Source organism: Sturnira hondurensis, unplaced genomic scaffold, assembly GCF_014824575.4.
Source record: "Sturnira hondurensis isolate 20B ecotype Veracruz unplaced genomic scaffold, ASM1482457v3 Scaffold0011253, whole genome shotgun sequence".
Taxonomy (NCBI): domain Eukaryota; kingdom Metazoa; phylum Chordata; class Mammalia; order Chiroptera; family Phyllostomidae; genus Sturnira; species Sturnira hondurensis.
The window spans coordinates 342,859-367,964 of NW_028083884.1; the positions used below are offsets into that span (position 1 = coordinate 342,859).

A 25,106-nucleotide genomic window follows, 5' to 3' on the forward strand; every position below is an offset into this window, starting at 1 on the left:
GCTCTTTTCCTCTGGACTGAGTCCCACAGGCTGACGGTGGGCCCCTTGAGAGTGGCAGGCCACACCCCCTCCCCCGAAAGCAGCCCGAGGAGCCTCCCCACCCCCCATACCCGCCTCGCTCCCTAACTGGTCGCTTCCTAACTGGTCGGTGGGAGGAATGGTACCTATTTGCTTATTTATTTGAAAATCTCCATGGGTGGGGGACAAGCTACTTGACGTGGTTCCCAAACATAACATAACTCTTCGAGCAAATATCTCCCCTCTCAGTAGAAATATCAAAGAAAGCAAGGTTTGGGTTCAAGGTAATCTTCTAAATCATGGAAAGAGGATTTCTAAAGGAAAAGTGCCTCCTGATGGAACAGAAAGACTTCAAAATCAGAAGCCAACTTTGTAGGTGAACTCTCCATGGCCATCTATTTGGGAGATTATTTGAGCCTTGTGTAGACTCTTCTCGCTCAGTCATAATTTCCCACTATCCAACTGCTAGACACATAGTAGGTGCTCAATAAATATTCGATGCACGCATCAAGTAATTGGTTTACTAATATAGAACAAAGAATAAACATGCTCAGTCAACAGCCTCGAACCCACTTGGAGACTGCTAGGAGGGAGGTAAAAGGAACAAACATAAAATTCACCCAGAAGGGTGAATTTTAAATATACAAGGGGAGGGGACGTGGTAAGAGGCTTTGGTGTGGGCCAATGTGCCCAGGGGCCAGAGGTTTAAGTCCTGGCCTACAGAAAGAGGGGCTTCCCATCACCAAGGACCAGGAAAACCACATGAAGGAGAGTGTCCCCTGCATTGCCACCCTCTGCCCTTGAGAAGCAGGTACAGACCGAGGACAGTCCCAAAGCAATCCTAAAGGGCTAACGGTGGAAAATAAATAGCCCCGAAGGCAATCAAAGCACTTGGGTGATCATTCCACAACTGAGTGGGTAAGGACAGAACGCCCTTCCTCATTACGGTAAGGGTCCCCGAGGCTGGCTCCTGCGGGCCGGGCGTGGGGTGGGGCCCACACCAGGTACCAGGTGAGTACTTGGCCCTTGGTGGTGGGACCCAGTCGGCCCTGGCCTCCACCCTAGTGATCTTGGGCCCCTCACTTACAATTTCGATGGTGTCTGAAGTGGTGCCCAGGGCCATGGCCTCCAGCTCCTTCTGGGAGGATTTCTCTGGCCCCTGCAAGTGTGGGTCTTGGTTGGGGGTCAGCCCTCGTGTGACGGGATGGGGGATCTTTGCCCCAGCATTCACAAGGGCTTCAGTCTCCTCAAAACTTGACCTGAGGAAGCAAAGCACATCTTTAACCCCCGCGTTGGAAATGCCACGGAACGGTCCTGGATGCCCCAACCCAGGCAACACCCCAAGGGGCCCGGACTGCCAGGGCTGCGCTCCCAGAGGGAGGGGGCGGTCCAGCCCCATGCCTGGGCCTGCTGACAAGGGCAGGTCAGAAGCACAGATGTCACTGGCTAAGAAAGAGGCCTGTGACGTGGAGTCGAGCAGACTGCCAGCTGCTTGGGTGTGCACCCCAGGAGAGGTGACTGGGTCCTATGTCTCCGTTTCTGCAAAAAGGAGACACTGTACCTCTCTGTGAAGGTCACGTGAGGTGCTACCTGCAGGTAGAGCACTTAACACTGGGCCTATCACCTGGTGCCATTGTTGTAACAGCAGCAGCAGCAGCAGCATCCTCACCGTGCCGGGCAGACTCTATGGTGAGTCTGGGAGGTCAAAGCCAAGCTTTTGTTCCCGCCCAGGGAGAGGGGGAGGGCAGGAGACCACAGGAAGGTCCCAGTCCTCGAGCGATGCCTGACCCATACCCCACCCAGCAGCACACAGCTCAGCACTCAGCCCTGCCGAACATTAGTATTCACGTCGATACGAATAATCAACATTTATGGGGCACTTTGTGTGCTCCGGGCCCCACGGCAACTGCTTTCCTCAGCGCCCCTTGGCTTGTTCCTCCCCGTGGTAGTGGAGGACGGCTACCCCACAGTAGGGGGACACCCTCCAGGCTGAGAGCCTCGTTTCCCCTTTGTCTGACCCTGACAGGGCCCGTGGTATTAGCACTCCCACTTCACGCACAAGGCAACGCAGCACGAGGGGCGTTGAGTGGCTTTGCATCCGATCACGTGCTCAGCAAGGGTCGGGGTGGCACATGGGCTCTGAGTGCTGTGACACACTGCCTCCCCAGAAGACAAAACAAAGTTGTGTGCACCCTGGGGGGCGATGGGAGGGGTGCGCACATTCAGCTGTTAAAGGATTTCTCCTTAGTCCAAAGGGTGGCCAGTAATGAACCCCCTGCATTTACATCTGGGCGGATGTTCAAAGAGCTGGAAATGTCAGCTGCCCAAACACACACCGATGAGACGAGGTCAGAGGCTGGGGGAGCCTGGCCTGCCCCGTGACCCTCTCATCACAGCTGTCGTACCCTGAACACGGCGTCGGGGACTCCGACATCTGGACGGGGGGAGACTTGACCGGGCTCTCCTGAGACGTGTCAAACATAAGGTACAGGGCCGGTTTCTTCGGGGCGTCATCGTCCTGCTGTAGGGGGTCAAAGGCACAGGTCAGCTCAGCTACCACTGGCCTGAACATGCTGCACAGACGTCAGTCAGAGCGCTTTCAACAGGAACACAACTCATCAGAGAAAAGCCTTCGTGTTTCTCAAGCCACCCAGAAGAGGGGGGCAAACCAGCACTGGGCACGAGAGAGGAGGGCAGGACAGGAGGGAAGAAGGGAGGCAGACAGAGAGCAACTGTGTGCGGCTGGGAAGGTTTTTGAGGGGAGAAGGGTTTTCACAGCATTGTTGGCCACGTTCTCTACGGGGTGGGGTGGGGTGGGGTGAGGCGGGGAACGGTGCCGGCCACTGAGGATAAACAGAGGGGCAGGCTTTTAAAAGCCCAGTCTGGCAGTTGCCCACAGTTGCAAAGGAGGATGAGCATGAGGACCCAGCGTGATGAGTGCTGCTACTGTGGCTGGCTGACCCCCAGCTAACTGCAGTTTAGAGGCGGCGACCCAGCACTGACGACCATGCAAGAAAGACAAAGAGTGACACCCGTGGGCCACTTGGTGTCACGGTACATCCAGACCTCTGAGGGCATCACTGGCAGCAGCACAGTGCAGAGGTCATGCTCGGGACCAAATGCTCTGTGGCAACAGAGACAGCTGCCCATCGTGCTCACTTAAAATGCAAAGGGAGGGGGGCGTTGCAGGAAGAGACCATCTTCAGTTACATGACGCAACTGATCGGAAGACCACAGAACACGGTCCACCTTGAAAACCACCTGTTTAGAAGAAATCTCCGACTAGTGCTTTGTCAGGCTAGGGAAGTCGCACCGCAGGGAGTCTAACTGCATCCTATCACTTTCTCCCTGAAAATGTCATCGGAGGTGGCCTGGGTGCAACCCTCAGAGCCCCAGCCCCAGCTCACCCTTGCGGTGTCCCCAGGGCGCGGAAGGCACCGGGGGCCCTGGATTTGAGGTCTGAGTTTCCGGGGATGCTTTGCACACAGGAGGAGGCCCCTGCTGGGTTTTCATGACAAGGGACAGGGTGGGAAAGCGAGTGCCCTGATTGTCTGGAAGGAGGAAAACTTACAGGTAAGGAGGAGCCGATTTTCTCCATATATTCAATTTCATAGGAGTTTCTGTAATCCAACTCTGCAGAAGGAACAAAAGGAGAGATGTTAGTGCCTAAGAAAAACATGGAAAGCTTTGTGCCAGGCAGGGTGGGGCCTGGAACAAGAGTCTAAGTATTTTTCGATGTCCACGGACTAATGATTTCCGACACAATCAAAGGGGAGGCTCAACCTGCCTACCTTCAGACAACTGGCAAACCTCTTCCCAGAAAGGGCCTTCTGCCACTTGAGAGAATTCCAAGGGAATTAAATGCCATGGCCAAGCACAGGTTTGATGGGGACAAACGTGAGCACTGTGCACCAAGTTTTCGGATCAGAGTGAACACACTTAGGGTGTTGGTTTTCTCTCTAAGTCTCGTGTGGGACACATGGGATCTTCTCATGTCCCAGTGACATCTTAGAACAGGACCCACGGCTGTTCTGCTCTGAGCACTCAGCTCCAGCCACGCCCTGAAGCAAGGGAGGAACCAATGGGCTTCCTTCAGTATAGTTAATCAGAGAGGCTTTGAAAGTCACCCAGAGAATCTCCCAAAGTTCTGCCGGTGCCCATAGGGCTGGTCCAGATCAAATTTTCAGGTCCAAAGACTTTACAAGTCCAATTCAAGAAAGAATTGACCTGTTTCAAAGTGGAGCCTTCAGGCTGTGAAGAAAATTGCAGACACTCACACCGCCTGCCACACACCACCTTCTGTGTGGAAACCCAGCTCTGCTACTCAGCTGGGCTCCCTGTCTAATGAACGGAGTCTGGGCACCTACAGTGTGCTTCAAAGGGTGCTGGGCCCGGCGAGTGCAGTGGGGAACAGGACCCAAAGGGACTCTCCTCACAGAAGCTACCCTCTGCAGCTACCAGATGGCTTTTTGCTCCTTAAAAAGAAAGCTGAGCGGTGATATATGATCTGCTCAGAAACCAGCTGGACGAGAGTATCGGCGGCAATGCCTAAACTCTAAGGCCTTCATATAGATATATATATAGATATATATATATATAGATATATATATATATATATATCTATATATATATGTGGCATAAAAAAGGTCACTTGCAAAGATCGGAGACCAGAGCCCAAGCACATGCTCTGGGTGGGAGCTCGGTGTCTGCGACTGTGACATCAACCTGACCGAAGACACAAAGCATTCCTTTGGGAGGATGTGTGTGGCCCTCCACGAGGAGGTAAGCGGGGCTGAGGCAGTGAAAGACGGGGCATTTCTAAGGCCTCTCCAGACCCACCACTTTCTGTGTGTAGGTCCCCAGGGCTATCGTTTTATTATTCCTTTGATGACTGTTTTAAGTTAAGAAAACAATTAGGAACCAGCTGCCTCCTCCAAGGTAGCACTGGCATTGCCAAGGCCCGAGTTAACCCTGAATCACTGAACAGAGACCCTCAGCAGACCCTGTCACAGCACAGAGCGCTCAGGATGCACCAGACACTTTCTGGGACCTGTGGCCTTGGGTCAGTGGCCGGCTGGGGTGACCAGCCACCACAGTGAAGCGCCTCACCCGGAATCTTCGCTTGTTTCCTGGCAACGGATTTGGGTGTGTTTCCGGGCACGCAGCTCACTTACCTGCCTTCTTTCTTACCTGCCAGGAGGGTTTCCCTTCCCACTGCCCGGGCCCCCTGTTCTTTCCTTTAGGGGCAGCAGCCCACAGGACAATAGGGAGGGTCCCCTGGCACCCCAGAGCAATGCCTGCGTCTGCAGCATGCATGGTTACAGGGGGCCAAGCCCTCCCCGGGGTCGTCAAGCCTGGCGAGTGAGGGACTCGGGGAGGTGTTCTGGAACATGACCCGACACTTCCCATCATTTATAATTTACAAAGTGGCCTGGATAGCCCGTGAAGAAAAGCAAACGCCTCTTTTTCTCAGCAAAGTGATCAGGCCTATTTGGAAAAAAACACTTGACTGCACTCGCTTTTCAAAAATCTCACTCATCTGTTTTGAGCGCTAGGCCTCTGAGGCGGGGCGCCAGGGAGTGGGGAGCCCAGGTGCCCTTTTAGCCGAGCTGATACCTCATGCCACTAGCAGACAAGGCAGGGTGGCGACAGCCCCGCCACACGGCACTGCGCCTCCGCCTCTAAGAGAAGAGGCCCGGAGCTACCACTACGGGGTCCTGTCCCACCCGAGGGCTGTTTTAAAGGGCCATTATTTTTTCTGGGACAATGCGCAGCGAGAGGGCTCAGCTGCCGCTCTCATCTGACTCAGGTCACTAGAGCTTGGCCGGGGGACTGGACCCAGCCCCGGGCAGAGACCGGAAGGGCGCCGTCGGGTCCAGGTCGCCATTCTCAGGACCCGGGGAGCCCGCTCACTGACTTCTCTGTACCGCCTGATGTGTCTGCAGAGTGGGGGCTCAAACAGCCTACACACGTCAGGCAGGAAAACAATGAAATCAGCAGGGGACAAAAGTAGGTGTACCGCCATTTAAATGGAAAATAACACAGCAATCAGTAATAATAAAACGAGAATAAACTCTGCCTTTTGTGAACCCCCTCACAGGGGTACGCATTTTCTGTACAGACAAGCGTAGACCACTTCTTACCCACTCTGTCATGTAAGATAAAAGCCCTACTGTGGGTTAGACACACGTAGTGGATGAGGACAAGGCATATTATTGCTCATCACTAACATTCTGGAAATTTTATTTAATTTTAAAAACTATTTTATTTGCTTATTTTTAGAGACAGGGGAAGGGAGAGAGAAAGGAAAGGAGAGAAACATCAACATGAGAGAGAAACATTGATCGGTTGCCTCTCCTACATGCCCTGACTGGGGACCTAACCCACAACTCCGGCACGTGTCCTAACCGGGAATTGAACCTGCGACCTTTTGCTTTGTGGGATGATGTCCAACCCACTGAGCCACACTGGCCAGGGGTGTTTTTAGAAATTTTAACCTAAGTGATGAAGAAAAGAGCTCTTTGGAAAGGGATGAGAATGCTACTCCCAACCCCCTCACTGTCACCCTGAACCTCTACAGGGGGACAGCTAAGGTGTCTACCCGTCTTGGAGGCGGGAAGGAGGGGCTGACAGCTGAGTGTTAAGGGCGACAGGGGAACCGGGTGACCAACCAAGGCCACCCAGACTTGTGAACCTGAAACAATTTCTTTCACAGGATCCCTTTTGGACCTGAGTGAGGAGAGGTCTCAGAGGCATCCCTAGGGACCCCATTGACTAGGCTCCCCCCACCCCAGCACGTTTCAAAAGACTGTGATGGAAAAGGGCACTTACTAAGCAAGCGCTCAGAGAAAAGTGTTTACAAGTGCCCATCTGAGTTTTTAATCAGCGGGAGACTTATCAGTGTTCCCAGTGAGTTGATGTAATTACAGCCCAAACATGCAATTGTAATTAGCTGGGCATCCTTTTCAACTAGTTGCACTCAGATTTTTCAAAATATTAAGCCAACCTGAAGCTCTCGTGGACCCAGGAAGGGACACACCCATCAGTTCAACACCCTCACTCTACACAACACCCTCATTCTACCCATACAAGGCTCCCACGAGGAGTGGGGCACAGGGTGGGGCCCTCCATGTCAGCAGGCCTGGCTCTCCATGGATCAGCCCTGAGGCGCCCCAAGAATCTTAGCGGCTCAGAGCCTCTGCTTCCTCACTCTTAGATGGGGAATTCGAGAAGGCCCCTCCCCAGAGCTGGCAGGGCAGAATGAAACTACACGCGTGCAACGCTCGGCGGGGCTCACAGTGCTGCGGGCCAGCTCCCGCCTCACACCGTGGCCCAGAGGGTTCCTACAGTCCAGATTGTGCGTTCGAAGGACAGTTATTGTTTCTAAGGATTTTTCTGTGATTTTCAACTTCAGGGTAAGTGCCTCAGTCCAGGGTGGCCCTGGCCAGGCTCTTCCTCAGTATAACAGCAGCGCCCTGGGGGGCGTGTCTGCAGGTGCTGGCCTTGACCTCATTCAGGTAACAGGAAGGATGATCCAGTAAGAGGAGCTCCCAGGTCCTGGGCCTCTGCAGTCAGGTGAGAGTGAGATGGTGAGTGTGAGATGGTGAGTGTGAAGCCTTCCAACCGCATCGGGTTGCTGGAGGGAACCAGGTGGATCAGCAAGGTGAATGCAGGGTCAGCACCTGCCGAGGGCCAGTGCTCTGCGTTCACACAGAGTACAGGTTTCCACTTGCCTGCTGGCTGTCAGTATGGTTGGGACTTCCCAGATTTAACAAAGTTTTATTCCAAACTTGCAGATTTACCTATTTGTTGAATCTTTGCAGAAAACAATTACTGAGCTAGGGAGTTGTCTGTTTCAGTTCAGTGTTAATGGTGAAGGGACAGGTGTTACTATGGAAGGAGGCACCTACCTATTACCTTAAAAGGTACTATAAGCATCTCTATATTTCCTAGGAAAATAATGCACGCACGTATTTGATTTCTGATGATACAACCAAGTGCACACACACCCCCCTGAATCATACCTTTTGATTCTTATCTACAAAGGTGAACCCAGGTTGGTTTGTAAACGGCGCTCGGACATACAGAAGTTCCTTATCAAGCTTTAAGAGACAGGAACCAGCAGGAAACCACAGGTGCTACCAAAACAGCTAGGTCCACGGCTGGGGCCTCAGCATACCTGCACTTCTGGGATGTCGACCCCACCCCACCCCAGATCTCCCTCCCATCGAGGACGCCCCTGCAAAGACCAAACTGAGCATGTTGCCACTCAGCTGCTTCCCTGCCTGGCCTTGCATTTCCTTTCTCTCGCAAAGCGGCCTTTGGCCCTTACTGCGTTCAGAAAGCGGTGGGGACACACAGACAGACCAGGTGGCATGCCTGCCTTCAGGAAACACACAATCCAGCCAGGACGCGAGAGAGGCAGGCGCATCACCATCCGGGTGCTAAGTGACCTCGGAATGGCACACACGAGGCTTAAGGGCAGGCAGAGCAAAGGTGGTGTCCAGGAAGAGGCAGGGAGGGGGCGGGACTAGTGCAGGACACAGGGAAGGGGGCGCTCCAGCCCAGGCCAGCAGCACAGGCAGCTGAGTGGGGGTGTCCCTGGGAAACAGTGGTGGGGCTCACAGCTCGGGTGTGTGTGGAGCAAACCCAGGAGTGGAGAGGCTGAGGCCAGGTGCCCCTGCCCCAGCCCTAGGGTGAGGCTGCAGTGAGAGGGTCCCTGTTAAGCTTTCCAAACCCCAAACCAGCGGGCCAATCCGAGAGCCGACCACAAGACTCCAGTCTGCAGAAAATACAGTGCCGAAGAACCCCAAGGACACCTAACTTGGACCATCTTTTCATCCTCACACTTAGAAGTACAGGTTTCCATGTTTGATCGTCCTCACATGGACATCGACTCAATTTTTTAAACTTGTTAGAAATCACCATCTTGGAAGGGGAAACCCAGAACCATCAGGACAGTTCAGAGGGCTGGGACCGGCCCATACTGGGCTCCCAGGCCTCGCAGGGTCACAGGGTCGGGGGTGGAGGACCATCGGTCGCATCGGATTGGGAAATGATTAACCGTTCAGAGGAAAGGCGCTGGCTGCTCCCCCGTCCACTCTTCTGACAAGACAGGAGGTGTGGAGGCCAATATACAGAGGGAGGAAAATCAGGGTTAGTGGAGTAAGTAAATTTAAAAAAATGATTCGCCAAAGCATGTTGCTCTGACTTAGGATGTGTGAATTCTTCCAGCCAAAGAGTCAGGCAGAAGGCTGCCAGTGCGTTCACACGAGAGGAAGGAAGGCAGGAGTAAGATCAGCAGGGTGTCTGGAGGCGCCTGTTTGAAGCTCGAAAACCGAGGTGAACCTCTGCTCCGGGGCTCGGGCAGAAGGCGTGGCCGCACTGTGGACTTCCCCGTGTGGCCCATGCACAGTGGTGGTGCTGCTGGGCACAGGGAGGTTGACCGACAAGACCATTTGCCTTGAATGATGCTCCTTGGAGCCGTGTGTGTTTCAAAGTCACCACGGGACAGTAGCCGTACAGCCGCACATGAGCAAAGCCTGGTGAGCTCGGGGGATCAGAGGGAGCCGGGGGTGCTCCAAGCAGGGGCTCGGGTCACAGCATCACTGCTCTCGGGGCTCAGGCTACTTCAAAATGCAGCCTTAGCTGGCGGTGCACGGGGAGACTGCAGCCGACGGCAGTTACCTGGCTTAGGAGTGTCTTTTCTGGCCTTTTGTTCCCTAGGGGCCGCAGTCTCCTGGGCAGGGTGAGGGTCTGGCTGGCCACCCAGTTGCTTACCCTCCTCGGGCGAACTGAACTTGGTCTCGTTCACAAAGGTGGACAGGTCCGAGGGCTGCGGGTAGTCCTGTTTGTCAGCCTCCAGGTCCACCGTCATGCACGTCCACTTCTGGCTGGTAACCGCCAGCTTCTCCTCGTCGGTTGCATGGACCACGGCAGAGATCACTGGCGGCGTTTCTGGTGTTGCCGCTGGAGTGGGGTCCTGTGAAGAAAAGGCGAGCAGTCTCTCCTCTCATCCAGGGTCTGCGTCCGAAACTGCTCCTAGGCCGCCCTCCCCCCACCCCCCGTCCGGGCCAGGGCAGGTCCCTGTCCAAACCCCCTGCGTACCCTCCCATTCTGCTCAAAATGGTCCCAAGGAAGTGAATCCTTTCCTCTATGAATCTCCTCTGCCAGTGGCTTGTTTCAGGGGGTGCCCATGGGTTTTACAAAACTGGGGTTCTGTGCCTTGGGTACTTGAGATGTTCCTATTTGTTCCATTTGGGAAAAATAAGGGAACGTTTATTTTTGGTGGTGCTGTCAGTACGATGACTGTGTTATGGCCACCCGGTGCTTCAGGCCTGCACGTTGCTATCATCTGACCATCCTGTCGCTGGGGACAGAGAAAGGGGGTCTTATCTTCACCTGCACAGAGGGTGTGCACCTGAGCAAGGTGGGGCGGGAGCCCAGAAATGTCAGAGCAGAGCGGACTCTGCCACCCAAGACCCCTGTCCTGGGTTGGCTGCTTCTCTCTGCAGCCCCAACCCTGCCGGGGGCTGGCTGCCTGGGGCTTTGTGGGCTGGGCTTGGGGATGGAGGTTTGCCTTGTGACCTGGAACGGCCGGGCGCACACGCCAGGACAGTCTTCCCTGGTTGTGAACAGGGCAGAAGGGGGTTACATTTGGCAGCAGAGTGAGGGGGCAGGAGCTGGGGCCTCGGAGGGAGCAAGACGGGCTTCCTGACTCGGGTTTCATAGCCCAGTGCTCTTCGCAGACTCAGTTTTTCTCACTGCGTAGCCCTTCATCTCAACAGGCTTCCCCAACGGGATACTCACATACATTTCAGAAAATTAACTGGCCAGAAGGGACTGGCACACTTCCTACAGAGCCCTCTAAAAAGCCTGACATTTTTTTTCTGAAGAGCCTTCTACTCTTGGGACACACACTGACCTCCCCCCAAAGGGAAGGGGTCAGATGGTGTCTTGGGAACACCAAGCAGCGCTCCATGGAGGAGGCAAGGAGAAGGCGCTGGCAACATGGCCACCCTGGTGGGAGCAAACTCGTCAGCCTTGATTCCCATGGGCGCAATAAAGTCACAGATATCAAGGGAACATTATACCTGAGAAGGTGGATCAGAGAGAGGAGACCGTTTTGGCGACTTTTTCACCCTAAATGTGTCACTGGAAACAAAACGGAGAATGTGAACACAACACAGAGCTACAGAACATTCCGGAGCACACAGAGCAGACCGAAGCCCCCGCCTCTGCTACCTGCCTGCCTGCCTGCCCAGCCCGCCCTGCTGCCCGCACAGCGCCCACGCTGACCAGCAGACGTTTGCATCGGAGCTTCGCCAGAGTCTCTAACAGACGCTTTCCTCAAGGAAAGACTCGCCAAGCTGGAAGCCATTTGGAGAACTGACCCAGATGATGAAGCTAAATTTAACCAGATGTTCTTACTGTGCTTATTTTAAAAAGCAAATTTTGGGTGAGCAGATTAACGTGGCCTGGAATTCATCCAGGACTGTCAGAACCACCCACCGCGGAGGGAAGGGATGAGGTGCCGACACAATGAACAGAATTCAATTTACAGATGGCCAAGCCGACACATCACTTAATAAACAACTCTCGGAGCCGTGCGGAGAGCAGCAGAATGTTCTGGGTCTTCAGGGAAGGCTGGCAGGTTCCGCCCTACTCACAGGAACCCTGAGCTGGGTGCAATCCTGTGCCTCTGAGCTTCGAGGCAGGGTTCTGACTACAGGCGGGGCTGGAGATGAGACAATTTTCTTAAATGTTGGTAAAAACACCACCCATCACATGAAATGTACTATCTTAAGTATTTTAAACTGTCCAGGTCAGTAGTGTTAAGTGCATTCCCACTGCAGACAGTCTCCTGACTCTTTTCAGGGATAAGATGAATTTGTAAAAAAAAAATTTTTAAATGTCTTTTCCTAACCACAGACGATTCAGGACACTTTTCTCCCTCCCTTTCCTTCCTTCATCGAGAGAGTTGGAGGCAGGGAAAACGTGAGGCCAAGGGAACACCGGGCCAGGCTCCCAGGGGCTCAGAAGGAAGGGCCTTTTAGCGTGGACGGATCCTCCACTGGGAGGTCAGGGGTCATTTCTAAGGTGAGAATGGAGGCTTCTGCACCTTCAGAGTGGCCCTGCCCCCTGGTCCCAGGCCCCTCTCTGGCACAGTCCTGCTCCCAGCAAAGACCAGAGCCTGGGCAGGGGGAACGCCTCCTCTTAGATCCCTCTCCCCTCCATCGCTGTGAACACCAGCTGAAGGACAGAGCAATCTGTCACTCAAGTTCCTTCCTGTGTTCTCTCAAATAAAATGCTCCAACAAGGGCATTCGTGAAAAATAATAGTACAAACAGCTTTTTATAGCATTTATGGCATTTGCCACAGGAACAGTGCATGAACAGCTTGAAGCGTATATTTATTCATGCGTATAAATATATTAACTGCATAGTTTTGATGTTGCTAAGTGGCTCTAAAAATATTAAACTCCCTTGGGCCCAAGAGAGCCGGTGAGACTCAACCCTCTCCCGGGGCCACTGGGAACCTGGAACCAGCCCGCTTCCCTGGGAAGCACGGGGAGGCAGAGAAGCTGTCTGTCCTTGGGCCCCCGGGAGCTGCCCACAAGATCACTCGTGGCCGGGGAGACAAAGCAGGTAGAGGCACAGAGGAGGTCTGCTCTGTTTCCACCGACGCCCAGCAGGATGACGACCCACAGGCAGCATGCCGATACCGAGCCCGGTCCTGAGTGGCCCAGGTCACAGGCCCGGAGCAGCCGGGCCACGACTCTTACGGGCGTGCGCTCTACTCCGAGCCGCCTCCCATCTCAGGGGGCTCCCACAGGCCTCAATTTGGAACAGACCAAACATTTCTGCTTCACTGATCAGCAAGGACAAGCACCAGCCATGGCTGCCTGGGGTCGATGGGATGGGTATTTCCATGCAAAGCCACAGTGCTTCCAAAGCAATCACCCACCAGTTCCTTAAAGTGAAAGAATGAAATGAGAGTGAAAAAAAACCCCCAAAATGTATGTACGGGATTCAGATGAAGGCAGTCAATATGCAAGGGGGGGCAGTTCCATTCCCGACAGGCAGGCAGATGCCGTGCAATGCCATTTTCACAGCCAAGCACTTCACGCACGCCGATCGACCGCTACGGGGCAAAGCAAGCTGCGCTCCCGGGCAGCCCCGTGCCGCGTCACGCCCAGGCCCGCCACGACTACATGTGAGCAGCTGCCACGGAGAGGGGAGGAAATGGGGGCGGAAGCAATGACAGAAAGGCAGGACAGGCACCTTTAGCGGGAGAGGCGGTCCCATGAAATTTACTTACAACAGAGAGCACACAGACATCACATCTTCAACCACCCTAAGACACGAAGACAAAGAAAAAGAGAGGCAGACAGAAGGCACTGACAAAAGGGATCCATCTGCAGACAACTGGTTAGCGATGGGTGAGGATGCAGCAGCCATTCGCTCAGGGTTCTGCTTGGGAGTGGTGGGCACTTTCTGCAAAGGGGCTCTCGGGGAGCACCTTCCTCCAGCTACCCCACAAAGCCCGGGCATCCAAACAGCTTTGTCCCCCCGTGGAGGACTCCGAGCCACCTGCGCTAGAGGTGAGGCCGTGCGATGGACTGGCTTCCCTGACCCCAGCAGGCTCTGGGGACAGAGCGGGGTGCAGCCACACTGGCTGTGGCGGGAAGAGGTGGCCCCACGAAGCTGGCTCTCCTTCCAAAGAAGAGAGAACCAGGCTGCGCATTCTGAGCACGTCAGACGTCCCTTGTCTGGGGCTTAAATTCAGCTTCTATCACAGATTCCATGAAGTCTCTAGCAGAAGTCTGGTTGGGTAGCTGGTCTAAAAGTCCCCATTTGGGGCCAGGATTGCCTCCCACCCACCATCAGACAGCTGCAGGGTGACCCAAGGCCAAAGCCTGCTGAGAAAACCTCTCCTGCAGAAGCCCCGGGCTCTTCTCAAATGCTAGATGCTCGAGAGAGCCCAGGACGGGAGGTCAGCCCGTCTCAACCTGCATAGTGCCAGGCAGACTGGACTCGATTTGGGGCCAGCAGCTGAGGTCGGTTCTGCTGGTCTCCACGGCCTTGTTAAGTTACTGACGGCGCTTCACACAAAAGCAAAGGCTCCCCGTGCCAAACCACACTATGCTCGGACCAAAGTCCTCAAAGTGGGCCTGCAGCCGTCCAAGTGCAGGCCGGGTCCTGGAGTGAGTTTTGGAGGCGTGGACACGCAGCATTCGAGCGTGTCCTACTTAACAAGCGTTGGTGGGCAACGGATCCAATTATTATTGGCCCCCTGGGGACTGTGGGGGCGGCTTTTCCCTTTCGGGTCCCACTGAACACTTCCGGATCTACGGGGTCTTCGGACTCTTGTCTACAAGAGACAGCTGGGGAGACAACAGGTCTTTCTCCCGGACCAGCAGGGGCGCAGGGGGCACCCAGGCCTCCTGGGGCCTGCTGCTGTGTCTGCCTCCTGGACTACCCTCCTTAACGAACAAACACTATACATTTTAACAGTATCTTAAAAGGCCTATCTCCTAGCTTCGAGGCCACTCCAAAAAGCAATCCACACGCTAAATGGAAAAGACCAACAGGGAGGCTGACCCGGTCTCTGCTAGACTCTTCCCTTCCTGTAGGATGCCCGACACTGCACCCGGGAGTCGAATGTCAGGTCTTCCACTCAGAGTCAAGCTACAGACTGCTGACATAGGAAAGGATCAAGGACTCTAGACCCGAAGGGGTAGGTGGGTGGGGTAAGGCCAGAGTGAGGTCCGGCCACAAACAAGGCGCCATCCTGGCAGGTGCGGGAGGCGTGAGGACAGTGCAGGTTTATCCAGGCAGGTGACCAAGCACGATGCCCCTGGGCAGCCCCGCCTGCTCCCCTGAACTTACGTCTTCAGCGGCGTCTTCTTCTTCTTGGCGGGCTTGTTCAGCCCATCCCCATCTGCGCCGCTGGCGTCCATGGAACTGGCTGGGATCTCAAAGGAGGCTGGGGATTTAGAGGGTGAGCTGGGGGTCTTACAGGATGTCTTAAAGGGGTCAGTGGACTCCTCGCAGGCATCCGGGTCAAAGCTGTATGATTGTTGGGGCAGTTTGGGGGACTCCTGCATTTTTGAGGTGGAAGAAAAAGGGTTAAAATTGGGGTCATCCCACTTGTCAATATCAAAGGTGTAGGTACCTTTAGCGACAGGGATGTCAGTGGGTTCAGCGGGGGACCTGGTAGGCGAGGCAGGAGTGTTGTCGAGTTTCTCGGGTGTTTTTTTCATCTTTGGCCTCCTTAGGGGCATTTTGGCAACTGGCTTTTTGCCTATCTTTTTGGTAGGAGGGGGGTTTTCCTGCTGGCTCTCCCAGCTACCTTTGTCCTCAGAGTAGTCAAACTCCAGCCTCACTGAGAGCCCTTTGGCTGGGGAGTCCTCTGGCCCCCCGCTATCTGATGGGATCACCTCCACCGCCTCCAGGGCTGTGGCAAGAGGCAACGTTTTCCTCCCAACAGGGGGTGAGTTCTGCACTCTGCCACCTCCAGAAGCTGGGGGGGCAGCCCCTTCTGCACTCTCCGAGTCCAGAGGGCAGGCAGCCTTGGGCACAGCCGCAGGTTCCAGCGGTGCCTCCTGGGTTAAGGCTGGTCTAGAACCTTCCAGCTGAGCTGATTCCACTTTTGTCTCAGATGTTCTATTCTCCTCACTGGGGATTGGACTTTCCTCAGCTGGCTCTTGCTGGGTCTCTCTCACTAGGGGGGTTTCCGAGGGTTTCTTTGTGATCTGCTTCTTTTTTAAGGAAGGTGGCCTTGGTTTCTTAGTTCGCTTAAGGGTACTGGAGTCGCTGCTTGAACCCGCGCTGCATGCATCGGGGGCCGGGGCCACGGCCTCAGGGTTGCCTGGGCAAGAAGCACCATCAAAGTCACTGGCCTGCAGACTGAGAGAGCGGGACAGTGTGGACTTGGAGGTGGGGACAGAGTCCGTGGACTTCCTCCGAGTGCTCACTTTGCATTCCTGGTTCTTGGCGTCCGAGGAGCGAGACTCCTGGGTCTGGAAATTATCCACCAGCTCAATGCTGTCGAAGTCCAGGTTGTAAGTCCCACTGCTGGCTATCGGCTTGTCTTCATCGAAGATGGCGGAGAAGGACTGGGCTGGAGGACGGAAAGGGCTGCCTTCCACCGAGGTGCTCCGCGGGCCATCGGGGATGGAGGCGGACTCAGCGCTGCATCCTGAGGAAACTGGACAAAGCAGTCACGTAAGGACACAGGACACTTAGGAGCATTTCTCATCTCATGCCAGACGAGCACCCTCTAAGCAGAGCCCCCCCCCGCCAACTTGACCCTGCTCTGCCCCAGCATCAGCTCCAGACCCGGCACAGGCTCCCGTCCGTGCCCTCCCCCATGAGCAGGAGTGATAGGGCTGCCTAAGGAACGGCTCAGACCATTCGGCCATCAGAGACAAGTGCCCAGCTGGGACCAGGCACTGTCCCCGGTGCTAGGGACTCAACAATGAACAAAACCAACAACTATGCTCTTTAGGGAGAAGAGAGTCAAGAAGCAAATCAATAAGGAAAATGTCCAGACTCTGAGATGCATGCTATGGAGAAAAATAAAGCCAGGGTAGAAATACCACAATTTTAAAATAAGATAGTCAGGCAAAGCCCTCTGTGGAGAAGACACTGAAACAAAGGTGGGATACAAGGCAGAGGGGTGAACCAGGAGGCCATCCTGTGGGAAGCATCCTAGGCAAAAGGGACAGCAAGTGCAAAGGCCCTGGGGCACAAAAACATCACAGGCCAGTGGGGCCGCAGCCAGCGAGAGGAGCAGGTGGGCGGCACAGGAAGCCTTTCATCCATACCAGCGGCTACTGCCATCGAGCCTGTGCTTGCTAATCAGAGCCACCAAGAGGAACAGGCAGCCTTTCCACAGAGGCCCCCAGGCCACCACAGCAGGACCTAGTGTGCCCCATCTGCTGCCTGTCCCTACTCCAGGCATGCCCTGAAACCTCTCTCTCCGACGCTGTCCGCCACACTTCTCTTTTCGCCGCCCCCTATTCCCTCTCCTCCCTTTGCTGCTTCCTCCCCGCTTCTCCACACCCTCCACCTCTGCTGGCCGAGGAGGCTGCTCTCGTTCTCCAATAAGATGCCAGCCGAGAGATGTTCCGTTCCCGCTCCCCCTCCTCCAGCCCCTGGCCCCACGGGGAACCGGCCAGCCTGGCCTTGGCTTGGCCACTCTGGGCTCTGCTTGTACCAGGTGGCGCCTTTCATGCATCTGTGAGTTCTCAGCTGTCCCAGGCAGTCAAGGACGCCAGACAATGATTGGCCAGGAAACCAAAAACGTGTTCCTAGACAAAGGAGGGCGAACGTGGCAAAGTGGTCTGCGGAAGAGGAGATTAAAGGGTTGGCACACACAGGCCTGGGGATGGCATGTGTTCCCAGGGTGTGTCTCCCTGGTGAGAGTTCTGCCCCCAGTACCCACCCCACCCCCTGCTGGTACAGTTGCTGGATAATATACAGGACATTTGGTTAAACTAGAATCTCAGATAAATGAGTGGGATTTTTAGTATTAATGTGTCCCATGTCCCAATTCGTTGTTGTGTATCTGAGATCAGAATTTAACAGGGCACCCTGTGTTGTTGTTTGCTAAACCCGCCAGCCCTAGCTCTCAGCCCAACGCATCACCAAGGTTTGGGAAATGCTCATTTAACCCCGAACCCGCTTCACACTGTCGACTTTGCTCGGTGCAGTTCATGCTCACGACTGCAAATTCCAGGCGGGGAGTATTCTGCGTGGCGCCCACCCAGCTTCGCTCACAAATGACTCTTCCCAGGGAGCACGTGGCAGAGCACCCAGACGATGAGGCGCTGCCTGAGAGGTAACAACACAAGGAGACTTTAAGCCTCCTGCGTTCAGGGGCCGGTCTGAATGCTTCCCCCCCAGCCCCGGCCAGACTTGCTGCCCTTTCTCTGGAAGGCTCAGTAAATGCCTCTGGACTGGGGAGCACCTTCCAGAAGCACAGCTTCAGCCAGACATGGTTCCAAACCTTCCCCTCCTTTCTGCACCCAATGCCACCCCAGACCCCACTCGGAACAGACGTCCCATAAGATGGAACACTGGACGGAAACCCCTCAGCTCTGCTCTGTGGGCCAAATGCCTCCCTCCACCATCTTGCAACACCCCTGCCTCCTGCACTTCTCACAAAGGGGGGTGCCCCACCCTCCTTCATTCCAAAATCAACTCCAACCCTACTTCCTCCAGGCACCTCGTTCTCCTGCCGTCATTTCCTGGTCTCCCTGCCCTGGTCACACAGCACAGAGGAGAGAGAAGAACGGGAGACCCAGGGGACCGAGCACTTTCAGGTGGGCCTCGCAGGAGGGAGAAAGGGCCTCATCATTCCCAAACACGGCCCACGGCCGCCACCTGCTTGCTCTCAGGCTGCTGCACAGGCCCCTGCAGCCTGAGAGAAACCTTCCAAGGCTCTTCGGATGCCAGTGGTTCTGACTGAATCACACAACAGTTAGCAGAGTCAGCTTAACCATCTGCTCCCTGCTTTCCCCAAAAGAAAAGCTCCTAGTCTGCTTAACACAGCTTTCCTGCCCAGAACTGACATTCTCTAATTAAATCATCATGGCCCAGGAAACCTAAACTTACTGCGGGGTTCTCGCCCTCGGCCCGGAGCCATTTCCGTCCATCTGCGTCGTGGGGGCTGTGCCGTGCCGTGCATTGGAGGGCATTCGGCGGCATCCTTGGCCCCACCCACTTGACGCCAGTAGCATCCCCACCCCAGCTGTGACGACTCAAATTGTCTGTAGAAATTTCCAAATGTCCCCTTAGAGGGCAAAGTTGTCCCTGGTTGAGAATTACTGTCTTACTGTGTGGTGACCAGAGTGGACCACTCATGACAGACCTTCCATGCCGTCTTCAGAGGGAGCCTTAGACAGGACAAAGGTCGCTGCCACCTGCAGGCCCTGCTGTTCCAAAGCAAGTGCGGCCCACCTGGCTCCGCAGGGCAGCCCCCGGGTGTCTGGAGTCCACACATGGCTCTCTGCACGGAGACCACTCATTTCTTCACTCACTGCACAAGTCATCTGGGTGCCCCTCTCTGTCAGCCACCGCGGGCTGCCGTGGACAGAGGGAGGAAGGACAGGCCCCCAGGTGCATCCGTCCACGTGACGGGGACCCTCCCCCTCATGTCCCCAGTAGTGTCAACCTGGGCCAGGCCCAGCTGATGATGCAATCAGCATCCTTGGTTCATCAGAGGCAAAGGCCCACCAGAAGGTCCCCAGCTGTACCAGCCTGCATGGCCCACCACAACAAAGTGCCCCAGACGGGGGCTTGAATGACAGATGCCATCCCTCCAGTGCTGGAGGCCGGAAGTCCAAGGTTGACGTGTCACAAACCTGGGGTCTCCTGAGGGCTCTCTGCTTGGCTTGCAGGTGGCCATCTTCTCCCCGTGTCCTCACGTGACCTTTCCTCTGTGTGAGCACATCCCCGGTGTCTCCTCTTCTTACAGTGACACCGGTGCCATTGAATGAGGGCCCTACCACTCCAACCCTTTTGGATCTTCAGCACCTCCATCAGGGCCCCACGGAACACAGCCCCACGGAGGAGGGAGCAGGCCTCCGGCCTGTAGTTACGCGGAAACGCAGTGTGTCCACAACACCAGGGCTGGGCAGCAAAGTCCCCGCGCCAGCAAGACACAAACGTGCTCGGGAATAAGAGGGACTTCGGGAAACAGAACACTCATAAGAGGCCCCTAATGCCGCCCAGTGGATGTCACCGTACGGTCTCCAAAGGCCACATCTCTCAGCCTCTTTGGGCCATTTCTAACTGGGAACTCACTGGCAGCTGTGTTGGGTCTTCTCCCCCCTTCCCCCACTCGTCCCCCTTCCGTCTGTGAGCTCACTCTAATCAGGGACCGGGGCGGGGGGCCCAGAGGACCAAAGAAGTGGGGCCGTGATCCCCCCGAGCTCACAGGCCACAGACTCGTACCCTAAACCAGTGTTTGCAGGGTGGGAGGCCTTCCACACAGGGAGCTCAGCTTTCATCTTCCAAGTGCAGGAGGACAAATAATGACTGCAATTCATGATGTCCACTCTCTTATCTGAGTTGCAGACGAAACACGTAAAGAATGTAGCGCAGACCTGGCACACGGCAGATGCTACAATGGGAGCTATTTTTTTAATTATGTGACATTTAATTAGGTCCCTCGGTGGCCAGTCTGAGTTCTGACAATGCAGGCACTGTAGGGTGGCCAAGTGTTTTGTTCAGGGGACCATGGACAGTGCGGAGGGAAGGATCTCAGGGGACTCTTGGGTCGCCCTCTTCCCTTGAAAGGTAAGAAAACTGGTCTCGGATAAACTGCACCCTGGCCTGGCCCAGACCAGGCGGAGAGATGAGGGGAACCGGGCGACTCACCCAGCCTGCACCCTACAAAGCCCATACTTGCTGGCGGGACCCGAGATACGGTGATTGTTTATTTTGTAAAATGTAACTCTCCAGGAGGAAAAATCGTGTCTTTATTCCCTGCCAAAGGTCTCGTCTATTGTTTCTTAGGAGTTTTTTTCGGTCCCTTTAGCAATGTCCCAGGCACTTTGCAGAGGAAAACCAAACAATAGCTTTTCCTCTCTCGCCCTTCATTTCCCATGGTTCTCAGAAGGCAGCTTTCTCCTCCGGCCACCTCCACAAGCAAGCGCACTGCCTTCTCACGCCTGGGTTGCGGCCCCAGGCTGTCTGCAGAATGGACCGGCAGGCTTTCCTAACTCAAGCAGCAAATCCAATGGGTCTCTGTACAGCCCGAGCCAGGGGGGCTTTGAGTACTCATGATCCCAACAGAAAGTGCCCTTATTGTATAATCCGCATGCATTTAGCCTCACCGCAGTTTCCCAAGGAGAAGAGTAAAGTCCCTGTTCAAAGACTCCAACCCAGTGTAATTAAAGTTCCAGCCAAAGTTGGGAGGGATTAATGGCTCCAACCCCTTCCGGGTGGGGCCCCTCTCCCGCTCCTCTGTAATGCCCATTCTCTTGGAAACTGCCGTCTGAAAAAGAGGTGCGTGCTAGGCGGGTGTGTGTTTTTAAGAATGGAAATCGTTTTGCTCTGTTGAAAAGGAAGTCGGGGCGGACAGGATAAAGATAGGCCGAAGACAAGAACAGAAGCAGCAACCCTTCCCCAGAAGCAGTCGGGCTGCGTGGCTGGAAACCCGAGTGGGTGCACGGGCACTCGCAGCAATGACCTCTCTCTGCACACTCCCTGGAGCTTGTGGATGGACACTGCGCGCGTAACACGCCGCCCTTTTTCTCCTGAATTCTTTTCTACCCCACACATTTACAGGCATGCACATGTTATACCCACAAAAAAGGATGGTTTATTTTTAAGCACCTTTGACCTAGGGATTCCCATCTATCTTTCACTTCCCATTTAACTTAAGGGTGATTTTAAAAATAATGTTATAGGGAGTGAAATTTTTTATACACTTTAGTATATAAAAGGAGGCGGGGATGCAAAAGACTCTTGAAATGTAAGCAGCCCTCCTGGTTTCTTTCCCAGAAAATCAAACACAGTCCAATAACTCCGCCCTCAGAGCCCAGCACTCGACTGGCTGTGCAGAATCAGACACTAGTAGCTGAGGGACTGCCCAAGAGGGGAGAACACGAAACAAGCGCACTCATCAGACGAGCAAAGACGTCTGCTCTCCCTGAACACGGTCCCACCCTGTCCCCTGAGCCCCAGGGAGCATCATTTGTGAGCAGCAGAACCCAAGTGGCCCTACCCTTTCCGGAACAACAGCCTGTGTGAACCCAGGACAGGTAGAAGGAACTGTACCCATTTCTTTCCAAAACTGACATCAAAGTCAAAATGTTATTTGATTTTATAACCCCTCTGGCTCCCAGTCAGGGCAGGAGCACAAACACAGGCCTGGCCCTCAGCCTGGCCCTTCTTCTCCCATCCAGCTCTGTGCCTTTCCTGGGGCAGCCTGTAGGTCCCAGCCCCCACCCCCGTTACTCCTTGGCTGAAGGGGTGCACCCACAGGCAGAGTCAGCCCTGGGAAGCCAGGCCGGAAGAAGGGGGCTGATGGGCCCAGGCAGTGGCTGCTCCCAGGTATCACAGCATGGTCCAGAAGGAACATGGCCCCGCAGGCCCCTCCCACAGGGAGGGCTGTGGCCTGAGGAAACAGAGTCCTCTAAAGTGGGGGCCGGAGCAGGCAGTCCTGGTCTAAGGTTCGGCCTGACTGGCCCCCCAGCCAGCCTGTGGGGCTGTTTCTGACAACCCCCATTTCCTGCCGGGCCTCACGTTAAACTTTCACGCCCATGGTGGTCCCCGTCCCTGCTGGTGTAACCAGAGGATGCAGGCAGAGGACCGCGGACAGGTGCGCAGGCTGGTGGTGGGGAAATGAGATCTGTCCCACCCCCTTGCTATCGCCCCATCTCAAAGGTGCAGAAAGGCCTGCAGGAGGGGAGAAAGGACGCAGGAAAGGGGTAAGAAATCGGGGAAACTCCAGGCTGATGAGAAATAAATGAGCCACGCATGGAGTCCACTAACTGTCCCTTTCTCCTCTCACCCGTGCATACTGTGAGCCTTACCCCCCAAGTCCTTGGGGGACACATCCTCCAGTAAAAATGCAGATCCCGCTGGCTGGCCATAACCAGTGTTCTTACAGGAGCCAGGGGCCAAACGTGAGCATCCCAAATGGCACCGGAAACTCCCCAGGCCCACCTGCTCCACTCAGACCCAGTTCTGGGCACCAGGGAAGGGGCACCCAGAGCTAAATGAGTGGTTCTCCAAAAAGTCCAGTGGATTCCCCAGAAGCCTCTGCTAAAACTCCTACAACGTATACACAGAAGAATCTGCGGTACCTGCTCCCCCTTAGCTTTCGCTCACATAAAACACGGCCCGGAGCCGAGAGGCCCCAGCAGCTGCGGTCCAAGGAGCTCCAGCAACAACCCCCCAGGGGTTGGCACCCTGCTGCAGCCTTGCCCCAGGAGGAGTCGCTGTGTCTCCCCAGGGGCAGCTGACTCTCGTTACCTGGCTCTTCCGGGGAAAGTGGCACGGTGACCTCCGGCTCTGGAATGACTTCTGGGGGTGGCGGGGGTGGGGCTGGTGGAGCTTTGACAGGGGTCGTTGATTCTGGGGTCTCAAATGCTTCTTCAGAGTCAGAACTCCTAACAGAGAGAGAGGGGGAGACACACAAAGTTAGATGGGGGCCGGGACTGCATTTGTTCCAGGGTGGGGGGGGCAGGGCTGCTGAGCCACAAGTGACCTCTGAATCCGCTGGCAGAACCAGGCTCACTGCCCAATTAAACTGTCAAGGGCAGATGCAGGGAAAGTCATTCTGAAGCGTGATCCCCAACGGTGAAGCTCATTCTTATCAGCTTTGTGCCCAAATGATATATTCTTTAAACCCAGCTCTACTCGAAATGCGTATTTCTGGCCTTAGTGGCAAATCCAAACACAGTGGGAACTTCCAATCAACTCCAACCCAGGTCATTTGGGGTCAGGGCAAACTGATTGATGTCAGGGAGTTCCAAAGAGCACTTTTCGATGCCATGGTTCCAACCACCCCCCCGCCCGGCAGGACCCCCGTCCACAAATCTCAGTGGCATTCAGCCTCTCCCCACCCTGCTCTGCTCTCCCACGCTTGTCATCACTTGTTACTATGCATTTATTCTCTCTAATCAAGTTAATTATCTTTCTCCTCTACTGAGCTGAAAAAGGTCATGAGGGCAGCCAGGGGAACCCCAGCTTCCCCCAGCCCAAACCAGGAGGCAGTGAATAAACATCTGTTGAGTGCATGAGTGAATGAATAAATGAATGAATGAATAAGTGAACACCAGCAGCCAGTCAGCTGGAGGATGTGCCAGACCAAGACACAGAGCACTGCCTGCTGACCCCGACAGGCTGAAAACGGCCTTTGACGGTCTGCAGGAAAATCTGCTCTCAGGGAAGATTCTTCACTCAGAAAAATGGACCAAAAAATCCCACCCCACGGACACCCCACCTGGTAACTAGGGGAGACCACTCACCAAACTAAAGTTTCACCCTGGGCTCTAGAAGACCTAGGGCAAGCAGCCCGTCTCCACCACCCTCTTTCTGCTGGGGACTCGATTTTAAGCCAGAAAGACGGAGGCCTCCCCAAACCAGAGCCAGGCACGTGTCCTCCGGCTGGAAGGCAGCTAGCTCCTCACTCCCCAGAGAGGCCCAGGAGTGTCCGGTCCTGGCCCCGCCTCGCTCTGAGCAGGCCAGAGTGCAAGAAGCATCTCCTGGGCTGATCCTCATCCCCAAGGATCTTTAAAATAAACCCAATAGCCATTTATTCATTTGCAACAAGGCAGGTAATTATCGAGAGGGTAGACGCTCAGGATTGCTGCCAGCACAAGTGACCCGATGGGCAATTCCGGGTGAAGATGCATGATCGAGGTGACGCGTCAGTGACTATGGAGCATCAAATACTCAGGCTGCCCAACTGCCACAAAGGTCAAAGGACAGTGACTTCAGCAGAGGTCAGCAACTTCTAAAGCCCATCTGCTGGCCTGCACAGAGACCAGGAACCAACCAATCCCTGTGTGGTCAGCCAGGATGGAAAAAGGGAGCCATCTGGTAAGTTTGCCTTCAGAAAATCTGTGTCGATGCTGCTTCTACACCTTGTTTGTCGGTGCCAAAGACCCCGCCCCACCCCTCCAAGGTCCCGGGCTCCTCCAAGTAGCCACGAATCCCTCCAGGGACCCCAAAAGATGAACAAAAACATCAGAGCTGTTTTTGATGGGATCCCAAGAGCTGAAGCCTGCAAACTATCAAATTTCACGAGTAAAGGCTTAATTCATGCAAAACCGACAGGGGCCATACTGACTCACAGACAGACGTTAACATTAAAGGGCTCAGCTTTCGTCTGGGGGGAGACTTTAAATTCAGGCTTGGTCAACGACAGATTCAAGTACCCAGAGTTTTGCAGAGTCTGTTTACCAGTAAGAAAAACACAAGGACGTTATGCAACTGAGCACCAAAGAGGAACAAGAGTTTGGATCCGTCTGGTGGGCGCTGGGTGTCACCCTGACCCCCGGCACTGCAGGCATCAGGAACGATGCCGACAAAAGCATTCGAAGCTAACTTTCCTTTTTTAAA

The 25,106-nt window shown here is 54.9% G+C and overlaps 1 protein-coding gene across 13 annotated transcripts in view; it reads right to left on the reverse strand.

Moving 5' to 3' along the window:
- The window catches only part of TACC2 (transforming acidic coiled-coil containing protein 2), a 179,725-nt gene that overhangs the window by 22,354 nt on the left and 132,265 nt on the right, over nucleotides 1–25,106 (reverse strand). For 7 of the 13 annotated variants that reach the window (XM_037059592.1, XM_037059591.1, XM_037059596.1 and 4 more), the window contains 8 exons: nucleotides 23,013–23,149; nucleotides 14,910–16,230; nucleotides 13,339–13,374; nucleotides 11,112–11,172; nucleotides 9,799–10,000; nucleotides 3,590–3,651; nucleotides 2,424–2,539; nucleotides 1,106–1,277 (listed from right to left, as the gene is read on the reverse strand). In XM_037059592.1, coding sequence (XP_036915487.1) covers nucleotides 1,106–1,277; nucleotides 2,424–2,539; nucleotides 3,590–3,651; nucleotides 9,799–10,000; nucleotides 11,112–11,172; nucleotides 13,339–13,374; nucleotides 14,910–16,230; nucleotides 23,013–23,149 — 2,107 coding nt within the window. The remainder of the gene's footprint in view (nucleotides 1–1,105; nucleotides 1,278–2,423; nucleotides 2,540–3,589; nucleotides 3,652–9,798; nucleotides 10,001–11,111; nucleotides 11,173–13,338; nucleotides 13,375–14,909; nucleotides 16,231–23,012; nucleotides 23,150–25,106) is intronic. The other 6 variants (XM_037059594.1, XM_037059599.1, XM_037059600.1 and 3 more) reach the window with 4 other exon arrangements.